Below are 26233 nucleotides of genomic sequence, written 5' to 3' on the forward strand. Positions count from 1 at the left end.
TAACTCTAGTCACCAGTCATTAGAGTAGGGCCCATCTTAATCCAACATAAATTCATCTTTACTTGATGACATCTGCATACACCCTGATTCCCAATAAGGTCACATTCTGAGGTTCCTGGTGAACGAGAATTTTGGAGGGACACCACGCAACCCAGTATGCTCGTTAACTGTTGGTGTTCTCCGTGGTTCTCTTGAACTTCTTTTCTTCTTATCGTACACCCTCTCCTTTGGCAATCTCTTCCGCTCCCACACATACAGTTTGAACTAACATTTGCGGAAAGACAATATTTTCACTGGAAGCCGTGGTGATAAAAAGTAAATAGTCCGCTGTCATTACAGAATTCCTAATGCGTGCACATACCGACACAGAGAGATTTAGTAACTCTTCCTGGGTTGCACAGCTCCTCAGCTTGATAGTAAACAGGGGCCCTTGGTTCCACTTTCCTGCTACTAAACCATCCTGACTGCTCCTCTATAGATAGAAAGATTCGGAGACGCTACTTTAGCTGTTTTCTTTTGGATGAAAATAAAAACTTTCAGCAGAATGACTACCAAATAAAGCGCTGCCTGTTCGTATTATTCTCTAAAGCATCAGCAGTAAGGGCCTTGAAATCAAAGTCGGAGGGTCGCCTGTCTCCACTGTGGGGCATTGGGAAAGCTACCTAATCTCTCTGAGCTTTACAGATAAGAACACCCACTGTCGGTGTTTCTTGCTAAGATTAAATGACAGGCAAAACGCCCGGCACTGAGTAGGGTCTCGGCAACTCTGGCTCGGCAACTCTGGCCCCAGGAGCCCACGAATCAAAGTTTTGTGGCTCGGGTCCTCTCTCGCCTGCCACCGCACAAGGGCGCCACTGGCAGGCGCGGCATTCTCTTAATGTCCTATGCAAGCCCCTCCCTTATTAATTTATATTTTCTTACTTATTTGAAGAAATGTATTATAATAGCATAATAAATACCTTGAGGCTGTTACTGAAACAATTGTTTTGGCTGTACATTGAAGAGATAAGAAGCAAAAAGCTGTTAGGAAGATGGTCATTGAAAAAAGACAGCAAGAAGGTGATAAGATGAATATATGAAGTAAAGGAAAAGATTTGGAGCTACCTAATTGGTTGCATACTGAGTGATTTGAGGAGCACTGATAAAAGTAAACTAGGAGATGGGTATAGTAGAAGATGGAGAGAGCTTTTTGGGAATAGGAGGAGAACAATACCAAAAACTAGGCAGGACAAGAAGACTAAGCTAGCATGATGATCATTTTTAGCAATGTTTTTACGAAAGTGTTGTTTTACTCACATGAAACAAAAATGGAAATAGCTAAGTACTCAAGAAAGGACAGTTTAAACAGGATGAAATGCAGTTTTTAAAATGATAGCAGTGAAGCCTATATTAGTAGGGGCAGAGGTATATTATATGAGTTCACAGTGTATAAAGTGTGATTATAACTATGTCAAATATGCATAGTTAAAAAAAGAGACGCCCGCGCCGCGGCCGCGCGAGGCCCCCGCTGTCGCTGTCGCCCGCGCGCCGGAGCCCCGGCCCCGCCCCCCGAGAGCCCAGGCCTGTCGGCTTCTGCATCCGAGGCCGCCTCCGCACTGTCCTCCTCCGCACTGTCCTCCTCGCCGCCATGCCGCTCTACGAGGGCCTGGGGAGCGGCGGGGAGAAAACGGCCGTCGTGATCGACCTGGGAGAGGCCTTTACCAAGTGAGTGGCCGCGGCGCCGGCTGCGGTCGGCCCGAGGAGGGCTGGTGGCCCGGCCTGGGTCGTCATGCAGGCTTGCGGGGCAGTTCGGGGCTCTCCCTTCGTCTCCTCTAGCACCTCCGCAAATGACGGCCTTTCTTATTTGCGCCTTGGGCGATGCTGATCCTGAGGATCCGCTGGGGCGGTCGGGGTCTGAGGCTCAGGAAGCTTCGGGAGAATTGCCTTCACCTCCGGTCATCACCCCAAACCGAACAGAACTTTTGGGGACATCTGTGCGGGGAATGACAGCGATAACCTAGATCCTGCTTACCCTGGGCTTGTCTAAAAAGGAAGGCAGCAACCGAATTGTAACGCTTGGTGACGATTTCCATCATAAAACATTTATTGAATGGATATTCTGTTAGTGCTGGTAATACAAGTATGTTTAAGATAGGGCTGTTGTTCCCCAGGAATCAAATTACGGAGTCTGGGCACATAAACAGAGAGGTGAAATGGTATAGGTAAGACTCTGGAAATCCTTTGTTGGCTCCCCGAAACTCTTAGGTTAGTTTGTACATGTAACTTGTACAGGCAACTTGTAAACACGAGACTGTAGGTCTCAACCTTTCGGATGTCAGATATTACTTTGATGGCCAGATGAAAACATCAAATGCACAAATCTTAAAATATTTGCACACAGTATTAGGGCTTTGGCAGACAGACCATCATTGTAGTCCTCGGACCCCAGATTAAGAGACCGTGTATTGGGCTCAGGAGAGAGGAAAGTGACAGGCAGAATTACATCTTATACTCGTGAGTGTGTGTGTATGAAATGGAAACATTTGGAAAAACCTGAATATATCTCTAAGCACTGCCTCACATATAGTAGATGTCTAATAACTATTTACTGAATAAGTGGTTAGAAGAGCCTCTTTAAAAATTGGACCTTAGGAGCTCCAGAATGGGATTAAACACAGTCCTTGATTCATGACATTCTCTTAATGTCCTATGCAAGCCCCTCCCTTATTAATTTATATTTTCTTACTTATTTGAAGAAATGTATTATAATAGCATAATAAATACCTTGAGGCTGTTACTGAAACAATTGTTTTGGCTGTACATTGAAGAGATAAGAAGCAAAAAGCTGTTAGGAAGATGGTCATTGAAAAAAGACAGCAAGAAGGTGATAAGATGAATATATGAAGTAAAGGAAAAGATTTGGAGCTACCTAATTGGTTGCATACTGAGTGATTTGAGGAGCACTGATAAAAGTAAACTAGGAGATGGGTATAGTAGAAGATGGAGAGAGCTTTTTGGGAATAGGAGGAGAACAATACCAAAAACTAGGCAGGACAAGAAGACTAAGCTAGCATGATGATCATTTTTAGCAATGTTTTTACGAAAGTGTTGTTTTACTCACATGAAACAAAAATGGAAATAGCTAAGTACTCAAGAAAGGACAGTTTAAACAGGATGAAATGCAGTTTTTAAAATGATAGCAGTGAAGCCTATATTAGTAGGGGCAGAGGTATATTATATGAGTTCACAGTGTATAAAGTGTGATTATAACTATGTCAAATATGCATAGTTAAAAAAAGAGACTGAAAGGAAACATACCAATATGGAAGCTAATATTAGGATGATGGAATTATGAGTGACTTATATGAATTATATAACCAAAGTCACATAATATAGTACAGATCGCAGGTTGTAGAAATGTCTTGCCTAAAATTGAGCTAAAATTAAAAACTAGGAAAAAAAGTAAATGTTGCCCTATAATAATACACTGGTTTATTTCAGTATCACTAATTTGAGATAGATTTTTTCTTTAATACACAATTATTAATAGATGGGATTAATTTGTTAGTTTTTTGGATTTCTTTTGTCTCTTTGAATGCATCAGAGGCATTTCCAGATATTTTTGAGGCTGTTGTTTTGAAACAAATATGGAAAAATTTGTTTCTGTGACATATATTTAGAAAGAATGTTATAAATTGAGTTTTTCAATTTTCCATTTATTTGCAGGTGTGGATTTGCTGGAGAAACTGGTCCAAGATGTATAATTCCTAGTGTGATAAAAAGAGCTGGCATGCCTAAGGTATTTTTTTTAAAACAAGTTAGTAAAATAAATGCTGTACTAAAAAAATCTTTTTAAATATTACTTCAAATAAGATTGATTAGAACAGAGCTAAATAATAACTTATGGCTATAGTTCCAACAGAATGTTTTTTTAAATCAACTTTATCAAGGTGTAATTTTTCATACCATAAATTTACCCTGTGTACAGCTATCACCACAATCCAGTTATAGAATATTTTGTGACCCCCGTAAGATCCCTAATGCTCATTCACAATTAATCCCCATTCCCACCTTCAGCCCACCGCTGATATACTTTCTGTTTCTATAGGTTTGCCTTTTCCATACATTTTATTTATTTATTTATTTTTGGCAGCTGGCCAGTAAGGGGATCCAAATTCCTGACTTTGTTGTTACCAACACCACACTGTAACCAACTGAGCTAACTGGCTAGCCTTTTTCTATACATTTTGTATAAGTGGAATCATATAATATTAAGAGAAAGTTTTTAACCTTAGTAACATACTTTTATAAACCTTACAGTGTAACATAATTGCTGAATAATTTTATTCTTACCTCATTCAAAATATATAAGGTCTTCATTCCCTTATCTATAATTCAAAATCCAAAGAATTTTGAAAAATAAACATTTTTTTTTAAAGTAAGTGTCTTGCCAAAGCTAATTTGGCAGATTAGGAATTGCAGACCAGTAGAAAGTATAATTTTTCATACTATAAAATTCACATGTTAAAAAATGAGATATAAGGCCAGCCAGTTAGCTCAGTTGGTTAGAGTGTGGTAATCATAACACCAAGGTCCAGGGTTCAATCCCTGTATCAGCCAGCTAAAAAAAAAAAAAAAAAAAAAGAGAGAGAGATACAGGTATTTCTGCTATAACATAATGTACGCATTCCTGAAAAACTTTTCTTCTGCAAAATTGTACATTTTTTAAAAACAGAACAGGGCTGGCGGGTTTGCTCAGTTGGTTAAAGCACAGCCTTGTAACACCAAGGTCAAGGGTTTGGATCCCTTTACTGGCCAGCCACAAAAAAAAAAAAAAAAAGAAAGAAAAAAACTTATAGGGAAAACAAGATGTTGTAGACCATACAAAATCTATGTAACTTTGTAATTAGAGCGCAAGCAAAAACAGTCAGATACCTCAGGGGGAATTTTGAATAGCTTTCGCTAGCAGCTGAGTGTGGCTAGATGCTAGCTTAGGGGTTATTAAAAATAAAGTCCTGTATTGAAAATGTACATGAGTGCTGAAACAATGCAGATGGAAGAAAGCTCTGAACTAGTGGGGCTGTTGTTAAATTGGGACCAGGAGGAAATGCAGCCTGATAAATAGTCATGAAAGGATCCACTCTGGGGTGGGAGCCCTGTTATAGGAAATCATTTAAACATTTGTTAAATCTAAAGAATGCCTACCTTTAAAAACAAAACAAAGCAAACAAACAAATAAAAAAAGAATGCCTACTTTTGTGACCACTGAGTTGATGACTTTTTCTTGATGGTGATAATTTTTTTTTTTTTAAAGATAACCAGTAAGGGGATCTTAACCCTTGACTTGGTGTTGTCAGCACCACGCCCTCCCAAGTGAGCTAACCAGGCATCCCTACATAGGGATCCAAACCCTTGGCCTTGGTGTTATCAGCACCACACTCTCCCAAGTGAGCCACGGGCCAGCCCTTGATGGTGATAATTTTGCTATCATAGTATTAGCCTCTCTTGCCCAATATGAAGTAATACAACTTTAATATTATACTGACATAATTCCCTTATTTAGCAATCACATAAGAACATATTTGGTTTTATAAAAACACATATTGTAGGGCCGGCCCGTGGCTCACTTGGGAGAGCGTGGTGATGATAACACCAAGGCCGCAGGTGCGGATCCCTGTATGGGGATGGCTGGTTAACTCACTTGGGAGAGTGTGGTGCTGACAACACCAAGTCAAGGGTTAAGATCCCCTTACCGGTCATCTTTTGAAGAAAAAAAAAAGAAAACATATTGTAGTAGAATAGACAAGTACATCAATTTATATTTGGCATTGGAGTGCTTCAGAAATCTTTTTAATTATGCTTGATCAGGGAAATCATTTTATTGATTTTAAAATTTTCTGCAAATCCTTGGACAAGCCAGTAATGTAGATATTTGTGGTATAGTATTTAAAATGTGATGGAAGTTCCTGTCTATTAATTTTTTATGTTTTGCTTTATAATAATTGGCATTATTATTTTACTAGATAGATTCTTGACTGAACTTAGAGACTTTACATTCTCATTGGCACTTTGCTAAGTGCTTTGAGTTTTTATCTTCATTTTGGAAAGACAAGTATATATAAAAATTACCTATATTTGGTTATAAATGGTTGGAACCTTTTTTAATCCACATAAAATCAAGAAATTAGCCAAGTTGATGGTCTTTCTTTGAAAAGAGTAAATGAAGAGAGATCTGCCAATGGTGCATCAGAGTACTTAGAGCTTTCTGAGGATTCTAGCTGAAGCCCTTGTTATGTATTAGCATTGACTTAGCATTTGTGGTTTAGTAGTGTTTGCATATGCTTCTTTAGTGCTAATGGTGTTTGTTTTTATTTTTACCAGACATATATATGAGCAGCCTACTATATGCCTGGCACTGTATCATTTGAAGAATCTAAAAACAATTCTTGCCCCATGGAGCTTATAGACTAGCAGGAAGGTAGAGATTTTACAAGTAATAAAGTGTGGTGATGTTGCAAATGGGAGGGTATCAGTGCTTTTGGAGTGACTAACAGGAACTGAACCAAGTCTGGAGTATTTGAGGAAGCCTTTGATGCTTTTTAATCAGTGCTGATTTTTATCATCAGTTATGCCAAAGTGATAAGTCAGATGGAAGAAAAATGCATATGAGCACAGCTCTTTACTTACTTATGGACACAAACTTCTATTACCACAGCCAAAAACTTCCATCATCTTGGACATGCCAGTTCTTAAGGATTCCTAATTTAAGAGATTAGTCTTTGTTTAATTTTTGCATCTATTCTCAGTACAAATTGCTTTTGATTTATTACCAAAAAGTGCATTAGTAAAATAAATAAGCACATTTTAATTTTAATTTGAAGTTTTAAAATAAATAAATCATTTAATTTTTTTATAGCCTATCAAAGTTGTTCAGTATAATATCAATACAGAAGAATTGTATTCCTACCTGAAGGAATTCATCCACATACTGTATTTCAGGTAAGAAACAATTATGTTTGTTTGTTTGTTTTTCCCTAGCTTTTACAATTACATAGATTTGCATAATGCCAGTATAATGATATTTGATTATTACATCTGATGCAGAAAAAAAAATTGACTTTCGTTGCCATTTTGACTTGCTTATTTTCAAGCTTTTAAAAAATATATTTGAAGACTAGGAAACTGGCAAGCTTAAGAAATATTGGAAACAAATTAAATATCAATTAGTAAAGGGGATTGGGTAGTTAAATTATTCTATATCCATGCAGTGGGACATCATGCAGCCATTAAAAAAGAGTTCTGTGTTATTACACCAAGGTCAAGGGTTCACATCTCCATACCAGCCAGTCACCAAATAAAAAAAAAAAAAATGAGTTCTATATCTATATGTGCTCACATGGAAAGGTGTCCTAAATATATTGATAAGTGAAAAAAGCAAGTTGAAGAATATCATCTATGGAATGAATATTTCTTTTAGAATATGTGCATACACATCCACAAAAATGAAAAAATATACAAACCACTATCAGTGGTAGTTTCTTGGTAGTAGAAGTGTAAGCTTCTTATAGTTTCCAAGTTGAAAATGTCTATAATATTTGGAGTTTTGTGAGCACTACTTTTGTAACCTAAAAAAAAAAATCTGTATCTTTTTGGCTCAAGTTAATAATTATAGTAGACTGTAGTTTTAGTTTTCTGAGATATATAAGTTAATAGAGCAAAGTTCCTGGCACAGTGCATGGCACATAGCAAGAGGTGAGAAACATTATCTTTCTGGAGTAATGAAGTGGAGATGTCTATTTGTCATAAAGCATCTTAAGCTAAGGTAGTACAGTTTCTCTATTCTTAACAAATTGCATTATTTACCAAAATAAATACAAATTTTTATTTACTTTTAAAAACAAAACTATCACTTTTCAGGCATCTGTTGGTGAATCCCAGAGACCGCCGAGTTGTGGTTATCGAGTCGGTATTATGTCCTTCCCACTTCAGAGAGACACTCACTCGTGTTCTTTTCAAATATTTTGAGGTACCTGTTTTTAAATCAAATGGGTAACTTACTTCTCAAGTAGAAAGAGAGGCAATAAAATTCTTACTTATTAATTTTTAGGGAATTTTTCTTTTGGTAGGTACTCAAAACTTAAACTGAAAAATCCTCATTTTATCTCCTTCATTGTACATACTACAGAGTGTTGTTTGAGGAACCAGATGACAGAAGCCTTTTCAAATTGGCCATTTATTTTCTTTTCTTTGTGTGGTTATTTCATACTTAATTAGCATTTCATCCAATACTTAGATAATTGGAGATTTCTTCTTATTGGTGTTTCTGTTATTTGTTTTAATGTAGGTTTTTTTGTTTTGAGACTTTTTTTTCAGAATTAAAAAATATGTTCTGTGTTGTGGAGTTTATGATATGTTTCTTTCCTTTGTTTAGTTATGCTGATTGTTCTGAATTCTTTAATTCTTTCATTTTAGGCTTTAATTCCTTTTAAATGGAACATTCAAACAGTCTCTCCCTCAGATGTAGTGGGCAGTGCCAAGAATGAGACTTACATCTTAATATTAGCAGTATTACTTGTAGCTTTTATTTATAGGAATCAAGATTATTTTAAGACTAGGAATATAATATAAGGTTATTACATTTCATAGTATGCCAGAATCTTTATTATTTAAACTTTTTAAAAAAATCTCTGGCTTGAAATTTAGGGTTTTTTTCAGTGGGAGAAAATGGAAGATTGTATAAAATGAGTACGGTATACAAAAAATTAAGCACATGTGTAAATGAAATTTTATACATTATACTGAACTCAAAATATACCTATTATCAAAAATCACAGTGTCTTTATGAGATAAAGGCAGTTGATATTGCTAAATCATATTTTGGTGAGATAGGTTCAGAGACAGGTTGTATAACCTCCTATACTTACTGATGTCATAGATTCAGGAATTTCATTTGCAGTAGGGAGACCACAAAACAAAACAAGAAGTCACATCAGCTCTTATCTGAATAAAGTAGAAGATTCTCTAACATTAACTCAGAGTTTTAGTTGTGTTTTTTTAAGTATTCTTATCTTGTATATGACTAGAATACCTGCTATATCGACTCAGAAAACGGAAATACAGCCATTATTTTGTCTGTCATTTGATTTTGATGGACTTTCATATTTTGACTAAATATTTACTTAGTATTTGGCGTGTTACCAGATCTTGTAAACTGTCACTGAAAAAAATGTCTTCTAGAGCTAAGGATTTTTGTAGTTCTGTTCTTCAGTTTAATTTTAACTGCTATATTATAGTGTTTTAAAAATATAGTTTATATTGTGAACTTTGTGAATAAAGACAATCAAGTCTTGATGGTAAAGACATCTTTTTATTTTTTTAATTCAGCATCTTCCTCTGAATTTATATTTTTGGACCTCTTCTTTTACACCTTTAAATTTTTAAATTTTCCCCTGCAAAAGAGATAGAGCAAGAATTAATAAAAATGCTTCATAATTATCATTGCGGAATGAAACAATTTAGAGAGCTTAAACTGTTTTTATTACAGTATATTTCAATTATTGGGTAAATTCATACAAATCAAAAGTAGTTCTTAATTTAGTGCCATAAAATGATTGAATAAGTACCATGATATAAATAAATATAATGTTCCTGTGATATTTTTGAAATATATTTGAATATAAGGCAAACACCTTTAAATGCTAACCCTTATTTTGGTTTTGTCGTTGTTATTTTGGTTTTATTATTTTCTAGGTTCCATCTGTCTTGCTTGCTCCAAGTCATCTAATGGCTCTTCTGACGCTTGGGATTAACTCTGCCATGGTCCTGGATTGTGGATATAGGGAGAGTCTGGTGTTACCTGTATCTTTTTTGTATACCAGCCAATTTTGCAGTTTTTACTCTACTTCAAAATAAGCTTATTACAAGTGATTTGTATTGTGTCAAAGTATTTTGGGTTACCATGTACAAATATGAATTACCATGTTTAAAAAGGTCACAGGATTGTGAGACTTAAGTTTACTTTTTATAGAAATTATCATTGTGATTTCATCCCAGTATATACCTCAGAAGCAGACCTCCATTAATATTATGTTTAGTTTTCAAGAGAAACATCAGTTAATTAGGATGTGACAAAGAAGTTGACTAGGATAGTCAAGTTCTTTTTTAAAAGATGACCAGTAAGGGGATCTTAACCCTTCACTTGGTGTTGTCAGCACCACGCTCACCCAGTGAGCAAACCAGCCATCCCTATATGGGATCCGAACCCGTGGCCTTGGTGTTATCAGCACCGCTCTCTCCCGAGTGAGCCACAGGCCGGCCCCAGGATAGTCAAGTTCTAAGAAAAATTATTTAAAGAGTAATAGGGCAAACTGAAATGAGAAAGTTCAATCAAGAAAAATTAAAACTTTCGGATCCCCATACTGGCCAGCCTCCAAAAAAAAACCACAAAAACTTACTGACAGCATAAAATCAGCCTTCAAATAGCTGTAGAGCTCTCTGTAGAAAAGTGAATATATTTTTTTCTCTTAATCTCCAGAGGCTGTCATGGAGGCAGTATGCCATAGGGTTTAGGAGCTTGGTTTTAGAATCAAATACCCAATAAGTCAAATCTCAGCTATGCTTCTTACTGTTTATATGATGTTGGTCAAGTAGCTTAATCTCTTTGGGCTCAGTTTCCTCAGTTGTAAAATGGTGAGTGTAACAATTCCACTTCAGGATTGTTGTGTGGGTTAAGTGAGGTAGTGTACGTAAAGTATTTAGCATAGGACCTGGCACATAGTAACTTGCTCAGTAAGAGGTATAGTTTTTATTTCATTCACCCTAGGGAAGAACTTACTAATAATTCAAGCTGTCCCTTAATGCAGTTACCGACTATATAACTGAAAAGGTACATTCCTTTTCATTAGGAACATTTAAGCTGAATATAGGCAAATGTCTCTTAGAAATGTCACAGTGGACATTGCTTCATTGCAAAGTAGGTTGAAGTTAAGACTCTTGCAGTTTTGAGATCTATATGTATATTTATTAGAAGAAATATTCATAGGAACTAAATCAAGAATGATTAACTCCTAAGGATCTAAATTAGGCAATAATGATTTAAATATAAAGTACTTTGTGTACAATTCTCAAAACAATCCTGTGACATAAGTAGTATTCTCCTCAGTATATAAATAAGAAATTGAAAGTTGGGATAGGTAGTTGACTTAGGTTCACATAATCACATAGCCAGGTACCAAGGTTAAGGGCTCAGATCCCAGTACTGGCCAGCCGCCAAAAAATAAAGGGGAAAAAAAAAAAAAAAGGAAGAGGCATATAGCTAGGATATAAAACCCATGTTTGCATCCAAAGCGGATGCTCTTACCAGTATACTTTTTTTCTTTTTATAAATATTGTGTTTACAGAACACCAACCAAAACAGTATGTAAAAAAGGTAGCAAACCCATAGTATAATATTGTCTATTGTCCTCTCAACTCTGTTCAAGAGATATAATGTGGGCCATATATGTCATTTAAAATTTTCTAAGAGCCAGATTTTAGAAAGTACAATTTTTTATAAAAGAGATGAAGATAATAGTATATTTTATTTAATCCAATATATTCAAAATATTCCAATGTAGTCAATATAAAAATTATAATGAGATATTTTACAAGTTTTTTTTTTTTTATTAAAGTCTTCTAAACTTGGTGTGTAGTTTATCCTTACAGCACATCTCAATTCAGACTAGCTGTATGTGTCTTGTGGCTACTTTATTGGATGTCCCATCCATAACTACTGAATTGTGTGTATGTGTATTTTTAATCTTTTTTTTTTTTTTTGGTGACAATGTGAAAAAATACTTTTTGATTTTTCTGTAAGTCTTTTAAAAATAAGAAATAAGAATTTGTTATCAAAGCTGATTTATAATAATACTACAGAAGGCGATGAATTATCAGGGAAACCACATTTTATCTCCTAAAATAGTAATATCCTTGACAACCCGACAGATATATGAAGGAATCCCAGTACTAAATTGTTGGGGAGCTCTCCCCCTTGGAGGAAAAACTCTTCACAAGTAAGGTTCTTGGAATTTAGCACATTCTCTTCACCTGTGCTGCAAAAACAGATGCCAGTTTTTCCACAGTGATCAACAAAGGTCTTATAATATGGACATTTAATTTTATTTATTTCATTTTCTGTTAGCTTTCAGTGTATTCATCTTTTAAAGATAAAAACATTTTTATTTAAAGCATCATCATCTGTTATGTAGTGAAAGTGTCAAATAAGAAAAGGGTATTAATTGAAGTGTTTTAATTCCAGTAACTTTTTTTTTTTTTTTTTTAATTTCAGGGAGTTGGAAACTCAACTTTTGGAACAATGTACTGTTGACACAAGTGCTGCTAAAGAACAGAGCCTTCCCTCAGTGATGGGTAAAATCATTTTAAGCAGTTTCAGAGTAGTTTACGCTCTTTACATTTCCTTAACTTACTATGTTTTAGTCTTTGCCCCATTGCATAGTTATTCTGTTTTCTTCCCACCCCATTCTGATGACGTTGCTCCAATTCCAAAGTCATCAATTAGCTCTTAATCACCAAATTCAGTAGTTTTGTTTTAGTCATCCTTTCTAGAATTTGTAGGTCATCAAATACTCTTGAAATTCTCTCTTCCTTGGCTTTCAGGACTCTCTTTTATGGTGTTATATTATTTCTCCGAGTATTTCTTCTTGGTTTCCTCTGCTCTTGCTTTTTCTACTGGTATTCCCCTAGGAATCTGTTTTTTGTTCCTTCTTACTTGCTAGTGGCTTTTTAAAGGTGATCTTATCGACTCCTATGACTTTAGCTATATGTGTATGCTGTTGACTCTCAAATGCATCACTAAGCCTGACTGTTCTTCTGAACTTTATTCATATTTCCAACTGATACTAGACATAAACAGTGCGTGTCACTAGACATACTTAAGACTTCCCAAAGTGGACACATTATCTCTCCCCTCAAATTCACTTCAATTAATCATTATTAGGTAAAGGGAATAAGATCTTCCATCTCCCATTTTAGAAAACTGGAGTTATCAAATCATTTCAGTTCTCCCTCAGAAATCTCTTTCACATTTCACCTCTTTTTCCATCTTCCACACCACTGAACATCTGAAAACGAAGGCATTGTTTTAATCTAGGTGCTTATTATTTCTTGCTTGGATTATTACAGGAGGCTACTCTTTGGATTGATTAGTCTATTTTACACTGTTGCCAGGAATAACTTTCCACAAAAATCTGATTGCATTGCTTTTTTCTTGAGAATTTTTGTTAGCTCCTACAGATTAAAATCTAAATGATCTATTAGATATACATATTTCTTAAAATCTAAATGTTCTGTTAGCTATACATATTTCCTCATAATCTAAGTTTATTCTGCCTATTAGCCTTAACCCAGTAAACTCTATCCTTTGCTTCTTATTTCAGTACCGTAAATGTCTCACAGTCTTCCATGCACCGTGAGTCCTTACATATCCCTGTGCCTTTATTTATTCTATTTCTTTACTTGAGATGTTTTTCTATGCTTAGCTGAGTTTTTGATCCCCCTGCATGACCCAGCTAAAATACCATCTTAATTGTGAAGCCTTTCTCATCATCCCTAAGCAAAATAAATTGCTCCTCTCTGTTAAGCCTTCAGCAATATTTATTATAGCACATTTGATACATTCTTATTTGTTTCTTACCTGTTTTTCCCTGTATACTTTGAGAATCGCTATCTTACTTGTTTTTCAGTCTATAGCACCTGATATCGTGCCTGGGCACTGAATAAATGTTGGAAAGAGAAAGGCAGGTTTTTAGGACACTTAGCCTTGTTTATCATGTTGTTTTCCTGTTGTTGCTTATTGATAGTTAAGATATTAGCAGTTTTCATTCTGTAGATGCAATTATAATTTTAAAATTCCAGATAAATTTTGTTACTATTTTAGTGTATCATAATGACAGATAATTATAAAAGGTCTTCAAAGAAGTAAATTCAGCATAGCACACCAGTATACTTTTAGTAAAGGTCTTCTTTAAAATAAAATAGATTATAACATTTCCTAAAAATTTTGAACTTTACATTCTTGGACTCATTCTAATCTTTCCCTTCATATGCTGCATAATTTGAGACTGTGATAGTTAACTATGCAATCCTACTAAAATTGAGGAATTAAATCATATTACTGCTGAAGCACATACTTAGGAGAATCAGACACGCAAGCACATTTAATATATCTCTTTTCAAGATTCTCAGCAATGATTAGATGCAAGTCTTAGATATACTTAGGTATCCTTAAATGAATTTTGCGTGAGCCTCTTATTTAGTATTTAGCACCTAGTTCAAAAAAGAATGAATATACTATAATAACTTATAATGGCTAACCTAGGTACACTAATTTGAAAAGTGTGCAATTTAAATTATATACCAAAATATTCTGCTGCTTATTCTCCTAAATTAACTGAAATTTAAATACAATTTTTCAGAGCCAGAGCCAGTGAATGCCTCTTGTTTCTGTTCTTCCTTGCAAAGGTTAAATAGTTAACAATTATTTGCTAAGATTAAGGAGCCCCTTCCCAAAACAGTGTCTATGTCTAGCTAAAATAAAGCCTTTATTTTCAAGCCTGCCTTGCATTTGTCTAAAGAAAACTATTTTTCATATTACCAAATTTCTTCAACACATGTTGGAATTTATTTGAACATTCCTAGAGAGTATAACAGTTATGGAATGCTCTGGTTTTTAGGACTTATTCTTTTTTTTTTTTTAAAGATGACTGGTAAGGGGATCCGAACCCGTGGGCTTGGTGTTATCAGCACCACACTCTCCCAAGTGAGGCACTGGCCAGCCCTTAGGACTTATTCTTAAATTGAAGGTTCTTAAAATCCACTTACATTTCTCTCATCTGTTTATAGCCAGGTTTAAATCTTTTGGGATATCTTTGTTGTCTTGTGAGATAAATTTTAACACTTAAGCATAAGAATCTTCAGATTTTTTTGATCACACACAGGCCCCACAGGGAAAAGAAAACTTTGAACATGTACCTTCAATATGTATGTTTGTTTATTTGTAATCTATATATGTACTATATTATTACTATATTATGAAACCCAAAAGTCAGAATTTGGAAAGGATGAGATAATAAATAATTCTAAAGGACTTATTAATGGTAAAAATTTTTTGCTCCCTCTCAAAAGCAGTGTGATTAAATATGCTATATTAAGTATATATATTTTTTTCTTTTTTATTTATGGGTTTGCATTTTGAAGATGTGGTTTTTAAGTTTAATTGATTTTAATACTTAGTTCCAGTGGCTGTCAGAATTGAAAGTTACAGCTAACAAGATGTGTAGATCCAGGTGGAAGAAGTGCGTGATTATGCTTATTAAATCATGACTTATTTTTCAGCTATAAATTTCTGTCTTCCCTGATGTCAGCAATTTGTTCTTATAAGTCAGTTTTGTGCTACTATAACAGAATACCACAGACTGGGTAATTTTTAATGAACAGAAGTTTATTTTGTTTTGGAGACTGGGTAGTCCAAGATTGAGGGGCCGCATCTGTTGAGGGCCTTCTTGCTTCATCATAACATGGTGGAAGGCACCACGGGGACTCATCCGTAAGCCCTACATGTTTTTCTACATACTTTGCCACAAGATAACCAGCAAACCTTCTTATGCTATAAAATATTTTCTTAGTCAATTCCTATCTAATGCTAATTATAATTTAGAGGTTTTGTTTTTATGAACAGTGCGAATCTATAATATCCTATAGCATTTTGTGCACACCTGATTTCAACTTCTGTGCTTTGTTTTGGCTTTGAATGCTAAAATTTCTTCCTTAAAAGCAAAGTTAGTTTTTCTATTTTAAAAAAATTATAGTAGTTATATTTTTTAAAATTTTGCTGTAATTGGGCCGAGCCTGTGGCACACTCGGGAGAGTGCGGCGCTGGGAGCGCAGCAACGCTCCCGCTGCGGGTTCGGATCCTATCTGGCTGAGCGTGGTGCGGGCGACACCACACCAAGGGTTGGGATTCCCTTACTGGTCACGAAAAAGACAAAAAAAAAAAAAAATTTTTTTTTGCTGTAATGGGAAATGGAAGTGTGAATGCAGTTTAATAGGCTGTTTTATTTATTATTAAGATTATATAATTCTAGGGCCGGCCCGTGGCTCACTCGGTAGAGTGTGGTGCTGATAACACCAAGGCCACGGGTTCGGATCCTATATAGGGATGGCCGGTTTGCTCACTGGCTGAGCGTGGTGCTGACAACACCAAGCCAAGGGTTGAGATCCCCTTACCGGTCATCTTAAAAAAAAAAAAAAAAAAGATTATATAATTCTAAATAAAATTTCTGTTTTAGGTTCAGTTCCAGAAGGTATCTTAGAGGACATTAAAGGTAAAATAAGTTACCATTTTTGTCACTTTCATCCTTAAGTGTTACTTTGGAGAGCATATGTTTCTGAATACTTATACAGATAGAAAATATGTTCATAATGTAATATCCTAAAAATATTTAATGTATAGGCTATGAAATAATGTAAACAGAAATGTTGATTTTTTTTCAGACTGCTGGCATTATTCATGATGTGTTATTGAAGAAGCTTCAGAATTATAGAGAGAGTATATAGGGTTACTAGGGACTAGTCCGTACAGTAAAAAATAATAGTTAAATTGCTAAGAAAGCCACTGGTTTGATGCTGTGTAATTTTTTTTTAACTGTAATTTCTCTATACATTTTTATAAGGTTAGTGATGTTACTTACTGTTCAGAAATTCTAGAATTGGGGCCAAAGTATATTAGATTCACATTAATAAGATATATTGCTTCTACTTTGCTAGAGTGGATTTTTATGATAATGTGAAAATTGGGTTTTCTGATGTTTTTATTCACTAAAAGGAAAAGCATTTAAACTGTAATTTAAAGCTCTTCAGTGCTTAGAGTGTCATGTAAAATTAATATTCTAGAACATTGAATAGAGAATTAGACAACAATGAATTTCAATGGGCCTGGAGATAATCCAGTACAGTTGAGATCCTGAAATATAAAACAAATTGTTTGATGTCACACCAGTAGGCACGGTTAGAACTAGGGCAGCAAAACAGATCTTGCTCTTCATTGTATTGCTTACTTATGTTGTATAATTACCTAAAATCGTTTTAATTATTGTAAAAGTTCAGTCATTTGTAATGCTTATTGCAATGGCTCACATAATACAGAAATATCTCAGATAAAATGAATAATTTCCTTTCCTCTCTTCCAGTCCTATCCCCCATGATGTAACAATTGTCCACTGTGTGTAATATTTCTTTTCATATGACCTCCAAATTGTGAAAAGATGTTTAACTTTCCCATTAGTCAGGGAAACAGCAGATTGGCAAAAATTTGAAAGATAGACATCCAGTATTCGTGAGATTATAGAAAAATGAGTATATAATACTTTAAATAAGGATTGCAAACTAACCTTTTTTGGGAGGCATATTTATTGAAATTGTGTATCCCATCTAAAAGGGGAATTCTGAATGGAGTTTGGTAACTTCATTATAAGGAATACTGCAACTATTAAAAAGAAAGAGGCTGATGTATTGATTTGGAAGGATGCCCGTAATGGGAAGGAAAAAGCATGTTGCTGACTAATATGGACAGTAGGAAACAATTTTTGTTAAAAATAAGTATGCAACACACATTTATTATATTACTCGTGTTTAATTACCTAAATTCAATTATTTAAAATTTTTTTTTCTGAAAAATTTAAAATTGCTTTATTATTTTTTTCTAACAGAAAATATCATCTACATATAAACAGGCAAAGTAGTTCTCAAGCTGAAATTCTTAAGTGTAATTTATCTGTTCTTGGATTTTTTTTTTTTTTCTTCCTTTTTGTCTTTTTTCGTGACCGGCAACGGATCGCAACCCTCAGTGTTGCGCCCGGACCGGACCGGGACCGGCTACGGGATCGCAACCCTCGGTGTTGCTCCCGCACCTCGCTCAGCCAGTGAGCGGCCGGTCTGTATGTGGGATCCGAACCCTCGGCAGGAGCGCCGCCACACTTCCCAAGCGGCGCACTGTAGCAGTGTGCCACCGGGCCGGCCCTGTTCTTGGATTTTTAATTTAGTATAATTTTGTTGCGTTAAAGAAGGGCGCTGCCTCTGCCAAGTATATATAAGATCTTGAGGGCTAGATACTCATATTTACCTTGCTTAGATTATTATGAAGACTTGAATAAAATATAAAATATATAAGTAACTTTATTTACTATATATATGACTAACATGTTTTTACAAGTAATTAACTAAATCAGATTTCTTTCTTTCAACATCAGTTTTGTCTCTACTTTTAAAAATGTATTTATTCTGGGCCGGCCCGGTGGCGCACTGCTACAGTGCGCTGCTTGGGAGCGCGGCGGCACTCCCACCTAGGGTTCGGATCCCACATACAGACCGGCCGCTCACTGGCTGTGTGAGGAGCGGGCACAACACCGAGGGTTGCGATCCCGTTGCCGGTCCCGGTCCGGTACGGGCACGACACTGAGGGTTGCGATCCGTTGCCGGTCACGAAAAAAAAAGACAAAAAGGAAAAAAAAAATGTATTTATTCTTTATTTCTGAAAATAATTTTAAGAAGCTTATTATAAAGGGTACTTTGCAACAGAAGAATTTTTAAAAGAATCAATGTTCAAAGTGCAGAAAAGTTAAGTGGTAGTGTTGGAGTGTACTAAGGAGAAAATAATGCACCAAAACCCTAAATGAAGGAGTGTTACTGCAACTAAGAGCAAAATTTAGCCTTGTGTTGTAATCAACCAGGATTTTTTTTAAAGAATCAGATAGATGATAGAAAGAGACATAGAAAGAAAGAAAGAGAGGAGAGGAGAGGAGATGAGAGAGAGGAAGGAAGGAAGGGAGGGAGGGAGAGAGGAAGGAAAGAAGGGAGGAAGGGAAAGAGAAAGGAAAGAAGGAAGGAAGGAGGGAGGGAGGGAGAGAGGGAAGGAAGGAAGGAAGGAGTCTGGTTCAAAAACTCATGGTTTTCAGTTAGAATAGCTACATTTTCATGATGCCAAAATTTATATTTTATTATGGTATTTTTTATATAAGGGATGTCAAACAACATAATAGTTTCCTCAAAGGTGATTTTTTTTAAGTGTGGTTTTACAACATGTCTTAAGATCCCTCAGTGAATGGAAAAGTTTTTTTATTTGTGAATTAATTGTCATAACCTAACTAAAGACAGGAACAGAGTTTATAAAATCCAAAGGAATGGATGATTAGCATGTCCACTTGAATAGAATTGTATTAACTGGGACATAGGTTCACTCTGTTCAGTTAATCACAAGTCATTACAAGGTCTCCTTTTCTTCCTTTCTTTTAAGTGCGCACTTGCTTTGTAAGTGACCTGAAGCGAGGACTGGAAATCCAAGCAGCAAAATTTAATATTGATGGTAATACTGAGGTAAATTAAAAATAAATGTATCTTCTTTTTTCAGAGGTTACAATGTTTATAGACTTATGCTTATGATATTTATATTTCAGCGTCCCTTACCACCCCCAAATGTTGACTATCCATTAGATGGAGAGAAGATTTTACATGTCCTTGGATCAATCAGGTTAGACCTTAATCTTTATGAACGAAATAATGAACTAAAATTAATTTTTGACTTTCAAAAATATTTGTATCAGCCTTTATTTCAGTATTGCTGACTTAACAATTAAGTATTTTTCATTAAACCTCATCATTCATGATTACTTTTATTCAGCTTTTCTGTTCTTTCCTGTTCATCAAAGTAATTTAAGATTAGTTTCATTAATGAAACTAACCATTCTTTGAGATGGAGCAGGAAGTATATGATATTTTAAAGAAGGGGTTAGCAACTCTTTCTGTAAAGGGCCAGATAGTAAGTCTGTTAGGCTTTGTGGGCCATATGGCCTCTGTTGCAGCTACTCAACTCACAGTCACAGCACAAAATCAGCCATAGCCAATATGTAAATGAATGAGCATGGCTGTGTTCCAATAAAACTTTATTTGCAAAAACAGGTGGTAGGCTAGATTTCACTCATAGGCCATAGTTTGCTGACTACTGCTTTAAAACTTTGTTTCATTAGAAAGAATATATTATTCCAAATATATTCAATCTTTAGGACCCATTGGTCATTCGCCTTTTACTATTCATTCAACCATTCTGTCTGTTGATGCAATATAAATTGTGGTTAAGGACTTAATATAATTATGTTGGTAACATTATCATTTTTGCTCTATAATATTTGTATTATAAGTTTCCTAACACCAAGGTCACAGTTCAGATCCCCATACTGGCCAGCCACCAAAAAAAAAAAAAATTCAATATTTTGTTGGTTAATTAGTATTTGTTAAGCTATGCAATTTCAATGTCAAATCAACTGACAATAACAGATTTGGAAAAAGAAAACTGTAAGCATGCAACTCAACTGGTGGAAGTAGAAGTTTGCACACATAGCAGCAAGTTGCTGACTAACCATGTCTGCTCATACTATCCATGAAGGCCTCAGTAGACTTTACTGGTCAGATGGAGTGAGTTAGCAAGTAGGTTGAGTCTCATGAAAAGAATTTTATGTTTTGAAAAATATTTTCTAAAGCAAAATAGTACATATAATATCCCAGTTTAATGAAAAAGAGTTTATATATGCATATGTATAGTTAATTTTGCATTGCTTTGCTTAGGATTTGGTTGGGCCACAAGTTATAAGCCTGAAGATAGTTTTATCTTCAACAAGATAGAAGTTTGTCTCTCATTTAAAAGAAGTTCAGAGGTAGATGGTCCAGGGATGGTATGACAACTCCTATCAGAGACCCAAACATCTTTCCATCTATCATTTCTGGAGTATAGCCCTTGTCCTTGGGGTCCATCTCCTTTTTAAGAACGCTTTCTGGAAGTCCCACATAACACTTCTGCCTCCATCTCATTGTCTGGTACTTAATTACATCGAGCTGCAAGGGAATCTGGTAAATGTAGTATTTTAACTTGGAGGGAGTGGAGTTGGTGATAGGCATAATGTATCCAGCTTAAATATGGGGTTTTATCTTTTTTCATTTTTGAATAATTATAGTATAGATTAATAGGCATTTGCAAAAGATTCTACAAAGATGTCTATGTACCCTTCCAGTTTTCCCCAATGTTTACATCTTAGGTAACTGTAGTACAATATCAATACTAGTAAATTGGCTTTAGTACAAAATGTATGTAAAGTTCTGTATAATTTCATCATGTGTAGATTTCTATGATCACTACAATAATCAAGATATAGAACTATTGCCAGACACAGAAAAAGAAAAAAACTACTGCTTGACCTCACTTATATGTAGAATATAAAACAAAGTTGATATTTAGAAACAGTGTAGAACAGTGGTTACTAGGGGTAGAGAGAAATAAGTCAAAGGGCACAAACTTGGAGTTACATAGCATAGTAAGTCTAGAGATCTAACATACAGAGTGAGGACTATAGTTAATAATGTATTATATAGTGGGATTTACTAAGACTGTAGATCTTAGGTACTCTTGCCACACACACACAAAAGGTAACTATGGAAGGTGATAGATAGGCTAATTTGCTTGACTGTAGTAATCATTTCAGTATATTATATTAAAACATCATGCCATATACCTTAAATATGTACAATTAAAAAAAGATATAGAACTATTCGGTCACCACAAAGATCTTCCTCATGCTACCCCAAAATAGAATTTTTTTAAATCTGAGAACAGACAGAAATATGGAAAATTAATATTGTATTAGGCAATTAGCAATCCTTGTCATATATTATTTTTTAAAAACAAAAAAATGCAGGTGGAGGAGTTTGTTTTTAAATCTCTTATGTCACTAACTAATCGGCTTGTTGAATCTTACTAACTTCTACAGAATACCATTACTTTCCTGTTTTAGGTTTGGGGAGGTAAATCTATACATAATAATAGTTGTAGCTCATACTTAGGTTACACCTCCTATGTGCCAGACCCTGCTGTGTTAAATCATTGAATCCTCACCTAAACCCCTATGAGACAGGTACTATTATTCTCCCCATTTACAAATGAGAATACCTTGTATTTTAATAATTATTCTGCACTAACATAGTACTGGGACTTAAAAATATTATGTCAATAGAACTAGTGGTATATTCTGTATCATATTATGTGACACAAACAAAGTGCTCTCTTTTTTTAATCTCATTAGAGATTCAGTTGTGGAAATTCTTTTTGAACAAGATAATGAAGAGAAATCAGTTGCCACTTTGATATTGGATTCCCTTATGCAGGTATTTTATTTTGTAAAAAGTTTCCCTTTATAAATGACAGCACTTTAAGGAAAAGTTTTAAATGTTATTTTCTGTATTTTTATTTTAGCCATTTTAGGCAATTAGCAATCCTTGTATTATTTTTAAGAACAAAGAAATGCAGAGGGTTTTTTGTTTCTAATTCTCTTATATCACTAACTAATCTGCTTGTTGAATTTTACTGAATACCATTCCTTTTTTAACTTTTTACATTTTTTTACTTTTTTAAACTTTTATTTAAATTTTATAGTTGAAGAGTTTTACTTTGGCATTGAGATAATAGTACCTATAACATTTCAAACCCCGGATTAATGAGTTCCATGGACATGTGCAATTTTTCCAGAGCAGGGCTACCAGATTTTTATTTTATACCTAGTGTGGCTTGTGGTTCCTTCAAATTCAGGTTTATTTATTATTATATTTTAAATTCCACAGGGCATATGGTAATATGTCTTTTTTGTTGTTGCATGACTATGTAATCACAGAACTCCACATTAAACACCATCACCTTCGAAGATATTGTCTGCTTCTAGAGATTCACTCAGTGAAGGACCTTACCATTCCTAATTCCTGATTTGGAAACATAATCTTTTTGCAGAGTGTTATCTTTCCACTCTACAACTGACTCTGGGTTGATACAGATATTAAGTTTCCATATACTTTCCTTACTAAAAAAGAAAAGATGACTTCTCGTACTCTGTGCCCAACTCAATCATTCTACCCTGGAAATGAGAACATTCACATATTATTGCTGCCGTATGCCCTGTGGAATTTAAAATTCTATACCATGAAATTTTAAAATCTTTAAAGTTCTGTATGTATATGTATACACCATGGAAAAATGAAATTAAAAGATAATATGAATCTTTCCATGAACTTTTTGAAGACCCCTCATGTGTGTATGTGTATGTGTGCGTGTACTGTCATATTTGGCAGAATTATCATGGTGGTTATATTTGCTACATGAAAGAAATCTGGCCCTGGTTGTTTTTATAATACAAATGATCACCTATTTAATCTGTAGTACATACTTCTGTGTATTTCTTTTAAGTGCAGTCAGACATTATTTATACAATTAAGCATAAACCTTTTTTTTCTTCTTCTTTAATAACAGTGCCCAATAGACACCAGGAAGCAACTAGCAGAGAATTTGGTAGTCATAGGTGGCACATCTATGTTACCAGGATTTCTCCATAGATTGCTTGCAGAAATAAGGTATTTGGTAGAAAAACCAAAATATAAAAAAATACTTGGCACCAAGACATTCCGAATTCACACTCCACCTGCAAAGGCTAATTGTGTGGCCTGGTTGGGAGGTAAGAATTTTGTTTTTAAAATGTAATGATTATATAGTAATTGGTTCCTGAATGACTCTACTAATGGATATATTAGAACAGATGATACAGTATTCCAAATTGCCCACTTAATAAATAGAACTGTTGAATAATTTTCTTTGAACATTGACTTTTCCTTAAATTATATTAATTTTCAGAATTATATACCTATTTCTCTTGGCATTTGCCCTGTGGTTTTAAGTAAACTTCTTCATCCAATTAAAGATCCTTCAGAATAGTGAAAGTTATGAATTTCCTCCAGTGATGTTACCATTGCTCAAAACACTTGTTTTAATTCCTTCCAAAGCTAGTGAACCACATATACAACTGGGTCTCTTTACTTTATATTTACACTTTATTTGTGAGTGAGTTCATTGAACGTTTTAAGTAATGATAGTTTTACTGAATTAAGCAAATAGCCCAATAAGTAACTACTTTGAAGAGAAAAATAATCACAGATGTGTACAGTTGTATATGTTCTGATATGTGTTTGATAATGCAGTTAGAGCTAGTAGGTATCAGGATCGTACATTCAGACAGAAAAAGTATTGAGATTTTTAAATGAATGTAATATTATTTCTTGTAAAGTAGAATTTGATCAAAATATAATTTTGATCTAGGACAAATGGATTTAGTAACTAAATTATTTTTTACCAACTGCCTTATTGGTCTTTTTAAAAAAAAAAAAAGATGACCAGTAAGGGGATGTTATCCCTTGACTTGGTGTTGTCAGCACCACGATTTCCCATGTGAGCCAACTGGCCATCCCTATATAGGGATCCAAACCCATGGCCTTGGTATTTTCAGCACCACAATCTCCCAAGTGAGCCACGGGCTGGCCCTTTATTGGTCTTTATAAGGTCTTTAACATAGAATCTTAGGATATTAGAATGATGCCTATTGAATTTTGCACTGCCATTTTATTTATTGATGTGTAACCTTAGAGTTGTGGCAAAACTAAGAAAACTAAGGGTCTTATTGATTATATTTACACAAAGTTGAAATTACCTTCCACCTTACTCTACCTCAGTTGCTTTTAGACAAAGTAATACTTGTTTTCTTCACTATAATCTGCTAAAGACCATTTAAGTCACTTTCAGCACAGGAGTTATGGCTTACCCTATTATTAAATGTTAGATATAGGATAGTTTATCTGGAATTAATTTGAAGAGTGTGAATATGCATTGCTGAATTTTACAGTCCACTGTTGTCATATATTGAAGTGGATGTATGTGTACATAACTTTTTCTGCTAAAAGTTTTCATCTTAGCTATGAAAATATTTTTACCATACAGGGGCTATTTTTGGAGCATTGCAAGATATACTTGGGAGCCGGTCAGTCTCAAAGGAATATTATAATCAGACGGGTCGTATACCTGATTGGTGTTCTCTCAATAACCCACCTTTGGAAATGATGTTCGATATTGGGAAAGCTCAACCGCCTCTGATGAAGAGAGCATTTTCCACTGAGAAATAAAAGTTTGATTAAAATTCAATTTTGCTTCCTTTAAATATTTAATTAATTACAAGCAAATTGTACAAAGTATGTAGGATGCTTTATTATAGATGACTTTAGGGAAGTGAAAGGATTTCTGTATTTACTCTTGTGTTAATACTTAATTCTTTTGACTTGTTTCTCTTGTGTAGTGGTAAAATGGTAGCTGATGTTTATGAAATTTGTTGTATTTATATCAATAAAATATAGTAAAGCAGCTGAATTTTGGAGATTTGTTATATGGTCCATTTTTCAAAAAGAATAATAATATTGTTCCTCCACGGTTAACATACTCTGTCCTGGTCTTTGGAGACGCCATTAAATTTACTATTTTCAGCAATTATTTCATTTAAATAATAAATATGTTAACCATTACTAGCTATTTCAAATATTAACATGGGTCTATTCTTAAAAATCCTTTGTTTTGGTACTTATGTGTACATATTATAATAATGCTGCTTTTCCAGAAATATATTTGATCCTTTGAACTGAGAATGTTTAGTAGCATAGTTAAGCCAAGTGTGGAAATGTTCACTATTTAACTTTACAGTTTCCTTTATGAACAATTCTACATTTCTAAGAAAAAAAATTCATTTTTATATGAAGTTACAACTGCTTTATAAATGTATTCATAATGTCATTAATCTTCGCTTTTGTGCTTTATATTTCTCAGGGCAGGGGTTCTCTGAAGTATGTACTCAGTCATTGTTTGACTTTTAATTTTGTTTATTTTTCTTCATTTGTTTTTAATGAACTACATTTGCTGAAATTTTCCTGGTTTCATTCAACCTAGATAACCTGTGAAAATAGGAAATATATGTACGTTCATATGCCTAAATAGAGAGTAGGAATTGACACATTTTCTGGTCTGTATATTCCCAAGTTTGTTCTTACTCATAGTTTAATCATTTGCTTAAAAATTTGCTTTTCTAGATCCTTCCTAGTTTTGCCATACCCTTTATGTATGAAGATACCAACACCAACTAACACTTTAAAGAGTTAGTTTCCTAGTATTAAGAAAGGATTCATTTTTAGATGTGTGTGTTCGTGTGTGTCTATGTGTATGTTTTACTTTTTAAAGTACTTCTAGGTAACACCAAAGGTCATGGGTTCAGATCCCTGTACCAGCCAGCTGCCAAAATAAAAT

General features: G+C 34.5%; 1 protein-coding gene across 2 annotated transcripts; it reads left to right on the forward strand.

The window, feature by feature from the left end:
- Window positions 1–1537: 1537 nt before the first annotated feature.
- ACTR10 (actin-related protein 10 homolog (S. cerevisiae)) lies at window positions 1538–25316 on the forward strand. 2 transcript variants are annotated; one of them, XM_008585656.1, is made up of 13 exons: window positions 1538–1704; window positions 3706–3778; window positions 6896–6978; window positions 7897–8005; window positions 9730–9837; window positions 11962–12029; window positions 12305–12384; window positions 16323–16358; window positions 19325–19404; window positions 19485–19558; window positions 22158–22239; window positions 23372–23573; window positions 24887–25316. In XM_008585656.1, exons 1-13 carry the CDS (start codon window positions 1628–1630, stop codon window positions 25066–25068), a joined length of 1254 nt encoding a protein of 417 aa, XP_008583878.1. In that variant the 5' UTR covers window positions 1538–1627; the 3' UTR covers window positions 25069–25316. The 2 variants fall into 2 exon arrangements, with proteins under 2 accessions (XP_008583878.1, XP_008583879.1); XM_008585657.1 differs by lacking the exon at window positions 16323–16358 and having other exon boundaries at window positions 1546–1704.
- Window positions 25317–26233: the final 917 nt, after the last annotated feature.

The sequence above is a fragment of the Galeopterus variegatus genome, unplaced genomic scaffold, assembly GCF_000696425.1.
Source record: "Galeopterus variegatus unplaced genomic scaffold, G_variegatus-3.0.2 Scaffold3657, whole genome shotgun sequence".
NCBI classification, from domain to species: Eukaryota; Metazoa; Chordata; class Mammalia; order Dermoptera; family Cynocephalidae; genus Galeopterus; species Galeopterus variegatus.

Excerpts from the sequence above, each read along its gene's own strand:
- ACTR10 (XM_008585656.1), top strand. The coding sequence starts at position 1,628 with ATGCCGCTCTACGAGGGCCTGGGGAGCGGCGGGGAGAAAACGGCCGTC. Across the intron at positions 6,979-7,896 it reads ATCCACATACTGTATTTCAG|GCATCTGTTGGTGAATCCCA; the intron begins GTAAGAAACAAT and ends ATCACTTTTCAG. Across the intron at positions 12,030-12,304 it reads GGAGGAAAAACTCTTCACAA|GGAGTTGGAAACTCAACTTT; the intron begins GTAAGGTTCTTG and ends TTTTAATTTCAG.